This window comes from Schistocerca americana, chromosome 5 (assembly GCF_021461395.2).
Source record: "Schistocerca americana isolate TAMUIC-IGC-003095 chromosome 5, iqSchAmer2.1, whole genome shotgun sequence".
Classification (NCBI taxonomy): domain Eukaryota; kingdom Metazoa; phylum Arthropoda; class Insecta; order Orthoptera; family Acrididae; genus Schistocerca; species Schistocerca americana.
The window spans coordinates 389,707,170-389,721,196 of NC_060123.1; the positions used below are offsets into that span (position 1 = coordinate 389,707,170).

The following is a 14,027-nucleotide window of genomic DNA, read 5'->3' on the forward strand; positions in this document are numbered from 1 at the left end:
CCATGCCAGTTTCCTTGGCGTGCTCACCTCTCATTTGAAGGCACTCCTGTTGATTTCCACAGCCTGCCACGAATACTGGCGGCTGCAGTAACCAATTGGGTGCACACATTGTTTTGTGCACCTCGTTATTCTGTTGCCAAACCGCTTGTGATACCAACAAATTTCCCCTGTTGGCTGTTTCTGGCAGCTCTGATGTTACTTGTTTCTTGTCCAGATAAGTTGTTCGTGTTTTGCAGTTACATGATACTTGCCTCTGTAGCACAACAAATTGTTCTGTAAGCTGGTGTAGTTGTTTAGTAATATCGAAATACTGGTCCTTCCGTGTTGCTATTTTCTCTTGCAACGTATGCAACTTCAGTGGCGCCACTTGAATGGCTTTTCTATTTCACATTATATAGAAGTGACCCCTCGCAAAAATCCGTCATTTTTGCACTGTAAATATTGTGAAAATGTAATTAAATCAGCCGCCAAAATGACTACGGTACACCGTACAACTGGCTCTCGGCTTAAATAGGTTGATAGGTTGTTGTGACACCCTGATTTGTGGCCTAGCCTAGGGTGTAGATTGAGTTGAAATATGATAGAATAATTGTGAACTGGCGAAGTTAACGAATATGAATGACAGATAAAGGTTGTCGTAACGTATTGAACTGTAGCGTTATTTAATGTTTACGTTAGCGCCATATTTAATATATCGATTGCAGCCCAACGCCAGCTGTACTGTACTCATTTTAGTTGTTTACAGTTGAGGCAGAGTACATATTTAGTGTGATTTAAATTTGGTTAGATTTTATTGACAGAACAGAAGCTGCATAGAAAATGAGGTTCACGTCGTTGCTGTTGAGTAAAGTTGGAGATTTAACCAAACAGTATTCGAATTTGCCGGAGACGTACATCAAAAGGGCTATGGAGAAAGTGAGTATATGTTGACAATTAGTCGTTTCGATGTTTAGGTGTTATTAGGCGTCAGGATGCCTGACAGCGTTAAACACACAAATGTTTATTGTACTCGAAAGAGCATTTACCCCCACGAATATGCTTGCTATTAATTTTGTTTGACTGGTCAGTGAGGCACCACTTTCAGTATCGCATGAATGTGCTTCATGCCTTGGCGCATTACGTATTTCAAAATAACGCCTTCAGTGATCAAGACATTCATAACAACAGAAACCGGCTATTTGGTGGAGTTGTGTTCTCTTCATATTTACGCTTGTATGGCGTCACACGCCACCACTTTACGTCGTGGGACGAAGTCGCCATCGGGTATCGGTGGGTTCAGCTGACCTGCAGTTTGTTCATGGATTACCCATAAAATGATGACATTATTTGCGTTAATAACAGAATCATTACGTTGTTTTACTGGTTCTTTGAGGCACTTTATCTGTAAAGCTTGAATTTCATACAGTATACGAAAGTTTTGTAAATCTATGTGGAGTTATGAGAATGGGAACTTTACTTGGATTAATTCATTTAAGGCAGAACTGTGTAGATGCCTATGGCATCCAGCAAAATATGAATTTGCAATAAAGACATTTTTTGTTTACCACTGTATGTTGCCGTTCAGTAGGTTAAAGTTTACTCTGCTGCTACTATTCTCAACATAGTTTATCATCTAGTAGACTTACAGCTCAAAGTGGTGTAAGCCACAGGCCAATAATTACAATTAACACAAATGTATATGTAAAACTGTGAAGCAGTTGGGCTTTTATTTGGACTTGAGAATATACTGTTATTAGTATATGATGGATTCCTTATTGAAACGTCTGTTTTTGATTGTGTTTGATAAGTTTAACTGTTTGTACACCAGTACTGCATATCTACAGTCTGTCCAGGTTAGAGAAAAAATTTCTAAAAGCATTGTGTTGCATATGAAGAGAAGTGGCAAGTGCAGTAATTGTTCATTGTTTGAATCATTATTGAACACTTGCTGGCTTTGTACACAAACGTTTATGATGAATAAAATGAAACTGACGGCTGTCCTATCCTCAAAAATGGGCCCGGTATCGCAGTCAGGCATACCACTGTGATATGTTGGCTGTGGAAAGGGTACATGCACAGAAGTGAATATTTGAATGCAATCAGCAATGAATATTTTATTTGTTCATGAGTCCTGATGCATGGAAGTGTACTGCATCACTAATTATGTGAACCAGTGTGGAAGTGGGCTTCATTGTAAAACTCATTGTGAGACCTTTTTCATTGGTCAGTTGTCTGTTGGAATACTACACAGTTGACTTTGTCATGAGCATAATCCTTTAACCACAACTATTTTGCAGAGATGACAGTTCACTCTTGTGAAATATTCTAGAAACAGAGGTATAAATTAACTAAGTGGTGACTTCTTGAGAGTGATGAGGGCTGGTTGTCAGTAATTGTCTCACTGGACCAAGTTTGCTTTTCGGTCAGTCGAGTGATTTCTTGGAAGTTCTTCATCTGTAAGTGTCTTGTATTGTGGCAAAATTCAACCATTATATGAAGTATTGAAATAGTGATGAAGTAATTGCTGCTTCACAAAAGAACACATTTAATAATAAAGCAACCGTTCAAAGTTACTTTGTCCAACCTACAGGAATTACCAGTGTATCATGTTGTTTTAGATCACTAATTTAGTAGGCCTATGTCTCATAAAATGTGTAAATGTTTGATAAAAGAAAAATATAGTTTTTGAAAACATGATACTGTGAAGGCATAAAAATGTGAAAAGAATACTAGTGACCATCAACTTCCACACTTAATATGGTGTCACCATACCTATGATAACTGCAAACTGCTGTCTGAACAGTGTTTGTTAGTGAGAGCACAGAAATTGCACCAGCTGAAATTTCATATATTTGAAGCATTGTTGATGTAGCTGCAGCTCTGTGGTACAAAAAAAATCATCAAACCTCCCACCTTTGCTGAGGCCAAGCCGTGTTAACTCCACAGAACACGGAGTGTTCCAGTCAGTCCTCTTTAAACTACATCCAGTATTGTGATGTTCATTGAGGGAATAAATTGTACCTCTTGGGGTAACATGACAGTTTATCATTGCATTGTGTGTCAAGTTTTTCGTTCCCATTGTAGTGTGTTAAAATCATTGCTAAGACAAATGTGTAGTTTATTTAGGTATGTTTAGCTAAATGTTGTACATTCAGACAAGAATGCTCCATTTAAATTTATAGATGAAAGTCTATGCGAGGTATTAATAACTGATAGACAGAGTTTATATCTCATAAAACACTTGGAATCTGCACAATAACACAGAATTATGCTGCTTTACATTTGTGTTCAATTTAAGCATTGTATTATCAGTTCCATAAGTGTTTCCATTGTGCTCATCCTTCACTGTGTTTCACAAGTAATAAGTTTATCACATTCTATGATCTGGGTCATTTCCATTTGATTAGTGCCAGTATTAGTGTGTGCAATTGAAATACTCCTTTTTGATGTATGCTGGTTCTGTTAAATCCAATCTCATTAGGTTCATTTGAGCAGTTGCCAGAGCACCAGACAATAGGCCGTAGTGCGCATGCGCAGCTACGATGATGTAAACAGCCCGTGCTTGGTGCTTGCTCTGCTCACATGCTTTTCGTCGCATTTCTGCATAGAATTTCGTATGTGGTGGGGCACCACATGACCGTGTGCAGCCCTGTGCCATGTTGTTGAGAGGACCTAGGGAGTTGTACCTGGAGCAATTGTTTTATCAGTTCTACCCAGGTAAGGAATGCAAATAAGGAAGCGGTTCTTGGCATGTTATTCATTTCAAAACTATACTCTACAGCTCGAAGTACCATAACATTTTGCTATGTGGTGACTTTGAGAGATTTTTTTGTTTTTATTATTCATACTCTGCAATATTGTTATATATCATTTCCAATCAGGTTTACATCTACACGGCACTGCAAAAAGATAGTAAGAAGGAATACAGATTTCTTGGGGGGGGGGGGGGCAAGAGGTTCCTTGTGTAGCTTACACCAGAATAAAGGACAATAGATTTCATGACCATTTCAAAATGTGTAAAAAATTAACAAGGTTGTCTGCAAGGCAAAGAAACTGTACAACTAACAGTTTATATTCTACTCTAGGAATAAATACAAAGCCATGTGGGGAGTTAAAATGATAAAACACGGTATGCTGCCAGTCTACAATTTACCATAGAACGGCATTGCATAAATTCATCATGTAAACAACACAGATTAAGAAATAACTTCAGGCCTAGAGGAAGTACTCGACAAGTGTCTTGTGATCGAAAAACACAGTTTCACGGAAGACAGATTTGTAAAATTCTGCTACAGCTGTTAACATATTTGAAACAAAATATTTTGTTCAAAATTACTGACCAAATTTGCCTGCTTAGTCAGCTTCAAACCGGTTAGCACCAATAGTGCGGAACGAACCACTTCGTTTCAGTTAAACTAACTGCCTCAGCGGAAAAAAATTAATATAAGCAAATTTATCCACAAAACTGACAGCAATAGCTTCATTAAGACATTAATGGTTGATTGCTAATAATGTGGAAATAATATAAAATCAGAAAATTGAAACGAAATTATTTTAATCTTTCATGATTATGAGAATGTATATTAATTCACTTCATGGCTCCCGGCCACAGAAATCTGTTTTGTTTTCATTTGACATGAGCTGTAAACAAAGAGACACCAGCAATATCACGAAACATACACACAAGTCACGTGGAGAATGACCCCCCACTATACCTCAGCTTGCTCTGTGTGTGCGTGATCTGGCAGCTTGGATGTGCCAGAAAAATTTTTCAGGGTAACCTCTGACTACTTGCTGCTACTGCTCTTACAGCAAACAGCCACATTTCGAGTAGCCAGAAGCGGGAGAAGGCACTGCTCATACACGAATTCAGCTCTGTGCATGCGTATGAGCCCGCTGGCAACTGCTCAAATGAACCTATTGACACATTGTTTAGTAGACTTCTGCATTTAGTGTTGTAACCCTCACTTTATGGCCAACAAATTAGCAGTGTTTAACAACAAATTAAATTGTATGCTGGTCCACAAAACAGACAATAAAAGTACCTGATTGAAATTCATTTAAGTCCAAACACGGCTACTTCATTATAATGTTAAGCATAGTTCCAAATATGTCCTATGGTGGTGGAAACAACATGGTTGTCAAAAAGAAGTACTATTTTAAATGGTATACCAGCTCGTGGAGTGCAGGTAACTATTCCATCACATACAAGAGCCTGATCTACTGGAAGATGAGAGACTGTATCCACACTAGAATGTCGAGCAGAAGTGTGGTAGTGAATAGAATATTGGACATGTGTCAAAGAGAATGCCCATGGATGAATGTAATTTGCTCTGGCAGTTTTGTGTTCAAAAATTGATCAGAGTGGTTTGTGGTCAGTAATAAGAAGAAATTTGTGGCCATACGAAAAAATGCAAAATTTATGAACACTAAACATGATGGCCAGTGTTTCGTGTTTGATTTGTGAATTATGTTCTTGGACTGAACTAAATGTTTTTGACATAAATGTGGTTGTCTTCTCTGTACTATCTGTTAACTTATCAGAGTCAACAGCCCCAGTGCCATGTTGGATGATTCTGATACTAACACCAGTGGCAAGTGGGGATGATAAATTATGATAAGATGTCAACCAGAGGGCTGATTTTAATTTCTAAAAAGCCAAATAGCATTCTTCTGACCATTGAAAGGGGATACACTTTCAGTGGAGACAATTTAGATGGTGGTCTCTGGAGGCTACCTGCAAAATAAACATAGCATACATAGTAATGTGCTTTTTCTGGAAATACTTGAATGTCTTTATGGATTTAGGCACAGGCATGTTCTAAATGGCCTCTACATATTCTTTGGTATGCTAAAGCCTTCTTCACCACTGCTTGCAAGGAGGTGTATTTGGAAAAATTACACTTGATATCTTTCTGTGCAGAGGCTGCAAAACCGAGATGTAGATTGTACAAACGTTTTTCCATCATGCACCCAGTGACCAGAATATCATTGAGCTAATTCTCACAATATCAAGTCCCTGCAATAGCCATTGTAAGAAACATCTCGAATATGGCAGGGGCACTGAGGTGCCAGAAGGCAAGATTTTTTAAAGAAGTAATTGAAAATAGCCTTCACAAGATAGATTTTAGAAAATAATTTTCTTCCTGAAAGGTTATAAAAAAGCTCATTTGGACAATGCAAGGGATGAGAAGCAGTATGTGCTTGCACAACTAATGGTTTCCCTTATGTCTCCACACAACAACAAGAGCTGCTAGGCTTCCTAACCACTACCATGACAAAGCCCACTTACTATAGGAAATGGTGGACAATACCTGTTCTGTTTCAAATCCATCTAGATCAGTCTCATATTTAATGGCCACTGAAATTGGACGAACGTCACAAAATAATGGACTCCATGTCATCATTAAGACATTGTGGACCTGAAAGCCTATTGCTTACACCAAACCTGTTTCAAGCAACAGTGCAAATTGTGTACAGAACGTATCAGTGGCTTCACAGGATACTGATGAGCTGACGAAGGGCACTTCATTATACAGTAAAAATCCAAAGATTGAAAATGCATTGTGGTCAAAAATGTTCTTCACCATCAGGTGCACCACAACGAAAAAGAACAATGTTCGAGAGACCTGCTTACATGTGAGTGTCTGTTGCACACAACCTAAAAGTGGCACCTCATGGTAATCATTTGCCCACAACTTCAGTTGCACTTGGCTGAACGAAGGAGCACCCATATTGAAATACATGGACTGATTCATGACTGAGACCACTTTGGACTTCATTACAGAAACCCACTGCGCTGTATGACGATGACTATGGCTGTGGTCACATGTGAAAAGTCAAAAGTACTGAAAAAGTTTATTGTGTAGCTTGTGATATTTCAAATACACATACAGTTTGTAACACTTCAGCCGGGGAGGGTTCAGAATGTCTTAAGGCTTGCTTGTGGACATCCTTATCCAGCACTAAATGAATCGCTACATCACATATTGAATTTTTCGCATATGATTCTCTCTCTCTCTCTCTCTCTCTCTCTCTCTGTCACACACACAGAGTCCTGTTGACAATTTGGACATATAATATCCCATTTAATAATCACTTGCCTGAAAGTGCAGTGCAAGGAGTTTTTGATATATGGCCCAGTCTTCTTGCTTCTTGTTAAATGGCTAAAATGCTGGGATGGGTGACTGCTGCAGCATAGAACTAATTAATGTAAATGACCAACTCCTGATTCTAGTTTAGTTGTTGCTGCCTATGCATGCATGAAAAAAATTCTTATTCCTATTAGTGCTTGGCTAATCAAAACTCGGACCATCTCGTCACCAATGCTATTACCCTCTCTTTATGGCCAACAAATATTTATTCAACAGAAAATTAGCATCCTGTAACAAAAGATTAAATTGTCCATTCAAATAATGAAAGTTCCTGATTTAAAAATTACTGTAAGTCCTATCACAACTGCTTTGTTGAGCGTGTATATTGGAATATTATAATATTAAGCACAGTTCCAATTGAGTCTTATGGAGTGCAGATAACATGGGCACCATTCTAAGCAAGCCAGATACAGTCTGGGAAACAGCAGCGGTGCTTGTAGTTCAGTTCGTAGGGACAAAGTTAGGTAATAACAATTAGTGAAGGAAAACCCGAGGTGAACTAGCTGCCAGGCCTGTAACCATACTTAATGTGACTGGCCCACGATAATGGTGACTTCCCTTCATAGATCTTGGGCAACTCCACAGGTTCACCTGTCACCAAAGCCAATTTTCTTCTATTCACTTTCATTGCCATCACTAGCTCACAACCAAACATACATTTGAAATTAACTTAGACTTTGGGCTACAATGTGGATCATTGTTTTATGACATTAGATTCTATACAATCCACAAGAGGCACTATTGCAGCTGCCATTTAGTGTTGCAAACTTTACTTTGGTCCAGACTTAGGTTTAACATTAGCCCAAACACCCAATCCAAAAGACTTCGGATGGTCAGTCTTCCTTGAGATGCTGCAGAATAGTTGTAACATAGCACACATAATTAGTGAGGGTATGTTTTTAACTGTAAAGCATGAAGAAAGAACAACTGAGAAGGATGGCTATTTCATAGACAGTATGTTGTACATGTAATTAAAGGAACAGTTTAACCCATGAAAGGCTGTCAACTGAAATATTCCTCATAGAAACTGCTATGCCTACTGCATTTAAGAGCAGAATACGTCTGTCACTATCTGATGGTGACCAACTAACGTAGTGTTCTGAATTAGAGCAGAAGCATTGTGATCTTCAAGATACTGTAGTCATGGAAATAATAAAATCAAAACGAAATTGGAAAGCAGTTAGCCCTACTGACATTGTGAATATTTTAAGAAAGGTAACAAGGGAACCACAGAAGAAGCACACCAATCTTCCCAGTGTTAATTACTTCAGGTTTCATCTCCTTTAAAGTATTAACTCTATATGCCTCAACTGTCAGCATTTTTGTTGTATTGTGCTGACATCTAAGACCCAAGAACGTTTGGTAATGTGTAAATTGTTAGTCTCCCCATGATATGGTAATGTCATACTAATTCCCAGACGCTTGTGTGAGTTGCAATGATAAACATCCTGCATGGAGCTGAGTGTTCTAAATTTATTGAGAACAACAGGATGACAAAGAAATGAAAGGCTTGAAATATGTGCAAAATGCTGAAGCACAGAGGAAATACTGGGCTTTATAGCCACATGTCTTAGAACTTCTTTGCAGTGACAGTGGAAAAGTTGACACAGAAGATGTAAATGATGCTGGATCCAGTTCATCTAACTGTAAAGCCTCAAAGCCTCTTGCTGAGGCCAAATAATCGCCTTTACCTTAGACAGAGCATGCCTTAGTGGTTCTGTCCGAGGCATCAAATTGCGGCCTTCCAACTCAGCATATGAAATTTGAAGTTCTCATTAGATAACTTTAGTCGTTTATACTGTTTCCCCAATTACTCATTTTTCGAAATTTTAATTGTGTGACATGCTATGGATCTCTCCCTCCCACCTGCTCAAAATATCAAGGTATTGAGAACCTTTTAGAAGCAGAATTATGCCATCTGAATGGAAGGCAGAGCACATACTTCATCTCTGCTACAGGGTCATTCTTGGGCACCAATCTCTCAGGATAGTCTCCCACCCTCACTGACACTGCTCAACAGGATATGGCCTACAGTTTGCACCCTAGTGACTACTGTCTGATGGATACACCGACAATTTTAACAGAACCTGAAACGAAACAATCAATATGGATGTTAACAAAGGCTAACTGGACGCTTTAAACCAGCTGGTTGTTTTTCAGTGATTTGACTATGTCTTTGAATGGGTGGAGAATATTATGATTGTGGTCCTCCAGACTACTGACCTAATTCCCTGGTGGAGTGAGAAGTTTGGCTCTACAATCAGGGTTATGAGGCAACTCCGTAGATTATGAAATGTTTACTAACTGCAGAGAATTTCTCAGCTTTGTTACTAGTAAGAGCCAAACACTGGTGAATTAATGAAACCAACAAGGCAGCATGACATGATTTCTGGTACACTATCCGTAGTTTCATAAGGTATATGATACCATTAGGTGAATTCCTCAATGGGGTGGGAGCTGCCCAGTTGCTGATGTAAGACACAATTTATTTTTTGTTATTGACTAGAGAGACTTTCTTTGGATAGTAAGGAAAGATTTCACTCAGCTGTCATCATCAACCAGGATACCTGCTTTCACAACTACAGGCAGTTACTAAGATGATTATTTTGGACTTCAACTATAACAATGAAGATCTATACAGCTACACTTTCTCCATGTGGGTTATGGATTCAGCAGTGTTATGGTGTGACAAATATAATCGTGTTCAGAAAAAAAACAGAACACCTGGAATGACTAGAGATAGCATAATCATATTCACAGGACATGTAATTAGTGTATTTGGCATAAATGATTAGCAATTGAACCATGTCAGCCCGCGGGTTCAAGGTTAACATCGATATCACGACACAACACCACCAACTGGTAAAATGTGCCTGCGGCTCTAGTTGTCACTATAAACTGAAGGTAACTGATCAGTGTGACTTGAGTAGACATATCAGAATGCCTCACAGATATATACATGGACCATACCATCAGATCAGTGAGTTTGAAAGAGGGCGCATTATTGGCATGAGAGAATGTGATGCATCCATCTGGGAAACTGCTGCTTGTGTGGGACAAAGTGTTTCTGCAGTGCAATGGGTGTGTGCCAAATGCTTCATGGAAGGCTCTAGAACACGTCAAAATGGGTCTGGTCACACCACCCAGACCTCCCGCTGAGAAGATCAACACCTCATCTGCGTCCTCCTTGGCTCTGGTGCAACAGTGGAACAGTGTTACACATTGTACGCTATCAGGGGTGACAGTCCGTCGCCATTTGTCATGGCATGGGTTAGATGTGTGTCATCAACTTCTCTGCCTATCTTTGACAAATGTGGAGAAACATGCTAGATGGCAATGGTGTATGGACCAACGTCACTGGACACAGGAATTGCATGAGATAGTGCTTACGGACAAATCCAAATTCTGTTTGTTTGAAAATGATGGCTGTTTTTTGGTTCACAGCAGACAGAAGGAGCAGCATTTTTTGGTTCACAGCAGACAGAAGGAGCAGCACCATAGTGACTGCATTTGCACAGGACATACAGTGCCAACTCAAGGCCTTATGGTGTGGGGTGCTGTTGGGTATGCCCACAAATCGCACTTGGTGCGTGTCCAGGGCACTCTGACCAGTGTGACGTACATGAATGACATCCTGCAACCCATAGCCATTCCCACTCTGCATAACACCCCAGATGCCATTTTTCAGCAAGACAATGCACAACTACATGTTGCTGCATGAACATATGCCTTCTTGGTGTCACAGGATGTCAGCCTTTTGCCCTGGTCCATCAGGTCACACCAGATGTGTCGCCAATTGAAAGTGTGTGGGATGTGGCAAAACGATGGGTGCAGCACTGTGACCCAATACTAATCTCCACAGATGAACTTTGGAACCAGGTGAATGTACCATGGATGGCTATACTACAGGACATCATTCGCACCTTATTCGCATCGATGCCATCATGCATGGAACAAGTTATCCGGACCTATGGCAGATCCTGTGCCTACGAGGCAACAGGGCACAAGCTGAACCCAGGTGACTGCAGAACATACTAATGTACACATCCTGTGAATATGAACATCTTATCTTTGGTTGTTTAAGGTGTTTTGTTTTTTCTGAACATGAGTGTAATTGGTCTAGAAGCCATGATCTTTTCCACCTGGATGACAAATTAAGGGTAAAGAATAATTTAATGAACACAATATGTACTGTCTTTACTTAAGAGATTGTATGTTCTATTAATAATGAAAATTGAATTATGAAGTTCCGGCAAGCTGGAGTAGTTTGGATCAACAACTTCTGCTGATCAGTAGAACGAAAAACCAGTCCAGGTTGCTACTTTTTATATTTTATACATTTGATGAGAAGTTACGAGCTGAGAAAATGGGTGTCGGGCCAAGTCTAGTCATTGAATGACTAAAAAGTAAGAAATTTGCAGGTTGGTCTGGTTTTTGGTTCTACTGAAAATTTAATTGTATTTTATGTGGGCATAGATGATGTGACAATGTGTTTGCGTATGCGGTGAGATAAGCTTGGCAGCTGATAACAGTGTTTTGTGCTAGCCATCAACTGCAAGAAGATGGAAGCCCTCTTGTCACAATGATCTGCGCAGATTATAAATAATACTGAAAAGTTAACAACTATTCTTTGTTAATAATATCAGTGTAATGTAGTACTGCAAACTGTCAGTTGCTGTTAAGCGGTATTGGTATGAAGTTGACTTTTATCTATTAGAATGTCACATGTACTTGATATATAAGCCAGTTATTGTATGAAACAGTGGAAAATCCAGGTTGGAATATCAACAGTATAATGAAAAGGATAGATTGCTACTCACTGTAAAGATGACACATTCAGTTGCAAACAGGTAGGACAAAGCACTGAGCTTTAGACCGTAGCCTTCTTCAGAAGAAGACGACAAAAAAAAAGTGTGTGCATGCATGCGTGACCACTGTCTGCAGCTGCTCTGACCAAAATGTCACTGAAATGTGTTGTTTAGGTGCATCAATCTGGAGTGGCTCAGAGAAGGGAGAGGGATAGCAGGGTACAGACAGCAGAAGAGAAATCAACACTGCCTGGCAGAGCATGCAGGGGCTGGAGGTGGCAGGGAAAGGTTACCAGCTGCAGCATCGGGAGGCTGTGGGGGTTGTGGGGAGAAAGGAAGTGGAAAGGAGAGGAGCAGGGAACGAGAAAGATACCAGTCAGTGCAGTGACAGAGAGCAGTACACAGTAATGATGAGAGGACATGACTTGGGAGGAGGTGATAGGGTAGAGTGGGCAGAAATAGTTAAAACAATTGGGTGGAGAGTTTGGGGACTGTAGGTTACCGTAAGCTGAGACCAGGATGATTTCAGGAGTGGAGAATGTGTTGTAAGGATAACTCCCATCTACGCAGTTCAGAAAAGCTGTTAGTGGAGGGGAGGATCCAGATGGCGTGGGATTTGAAGTAGCCATTGTAGTCGAGCATGTTACATTCAGCTGCATGTTGTGCTACAGGGTGGTCCACTGTGCTCATGGCCACAGTTTGGTGGTGGCCAGTCATTCATGTGACAGCTGGTTGGTAGTCATACCCATATAAAAAACTGAGCAATGTTTGCAGCAGAGCTGCTATATAATGTAGCTGCTTTCACATGTGGCCTGGCCTATCATGGGGTAGGGTAAGACTGTGACAGGACTGGAATAGGAAGTGCTGGCTAGATGGATTGGGCAGATCTTGTACCTGGTTTTTCCATAAGGATATGATCCCTATGGCAAGAGTTTGGGATTGAGAGTGGCATAGGGGTGGACTAGCACATTGTGAAGATTGGGTGGTCAACAGAACACCACATTAGAAGGGTTGGGAAGGATCTTGAGTAGGTTGTCCCTGATTTTTGGGCATGATGATAGATGATCAAAGCGCTGATGAGGGATGCGGTTCAGTTATCCAAGTCCAGGTTGGTACTGGGTGACAAAGAGGCACTCCTTTTGAGCTGGTTCTTGGGGATAGTGAGAGGATTGGGGTTATGTGGGGATACAGCATGTGAAATCTACTTGCAGATGAGGTCTGGGGATAGTTCTTGTCTGTGAAGGCCTTTGTGAGACCTTCAGCATACTGGTTAAGCAAGCCTCATCACTGCAGATATGCAGGCCACAGGTGGCCAGGCTGTGTGAGAGGGATATTATGTGTGGGAGGAATGGCAGCTGTCAAAATGCAGGTGTGAGTAGAGCCATCCGAGTAGAGGTGGCCAATGTCCAGGAAGGTGGCACGCTGGGTTGAGGAGGACTAAATGGATGGGAAAGGCAGTGTTGAGGTTGTGAAGGAATGAGGATAGGGTGTCCTGGCCCTGAGTGCAGATCATAAAGATATTATTGGAGAACCTGAACGAGACCTGGGATTTTGGATTTTGAAAAACTACAAAGATTTCCTCTAGATAGCACTTAAACAAGTTGGCTTAGGAGGGTCCAATGTGGATGCCCATGGCTGTGCCACAGACTTTTTTTTGTATGCCTCCCCTCGAGAGGAGAAGTAATTGTTTGTTTTAGTACGTTTGGAGCCTGAAGGATGTTGGGAGAGGTAGTGTTCAATAGCAGCTAGGTCTTAGATGTGAGGAATGTTGGTGTATGGGGAAGTGTAGTCAATAGTGACAAGTAGGGATCCAAGAGGTAAAGGGTTGGGGATGGTGGATAGTGGCTGAAGAAAGTGGTTGGTGGCATCATTGACAGCATGCCGTTTCATTATCACGCATGTATCACTGTCAGAAGTGGTTACACCCCATACCAAGCACATTAACATATTGTCGGCATGTGTGCGCAAATATGTTAAGCTGGAAAAGAACGTTTTTGTCTACTGTTACGCATGTTGCAGTTTTTTATGTTCTTTATATTGTTTTTACTTTACTGTCTCCTGTTTATTACAGTTTCGTGGCAAAATA

At 40.5% G+C, this 14,027-nt stretch overlaps 1 protein-coding gene across 1 annotated transcript in view; it reads left to right on the plus strand.

Moving 5' to 3' along the window:
• Positions 1 to 710: 710 nt before the first annotated feature.
• Positions 711 to 14,027, plus strand: part of LOC124616182 (probable 39S ribosomal protein L24, mitochondrial) — a 53,618-nt gene continuing 40,301 nt past the window's right edge. Inside the window, exon 1 of the mRNA XM_047144474.1 lies at positions 711 to 915. Within this exon, the coding sequence (XP_047000430.1) occupies positions 820 to 915 (96 nt within the window). The 5' untranslated portion in view covers positions 711 to 819. The remainder of the gene's footprint in view (positions 916 to 14,027) is intronic.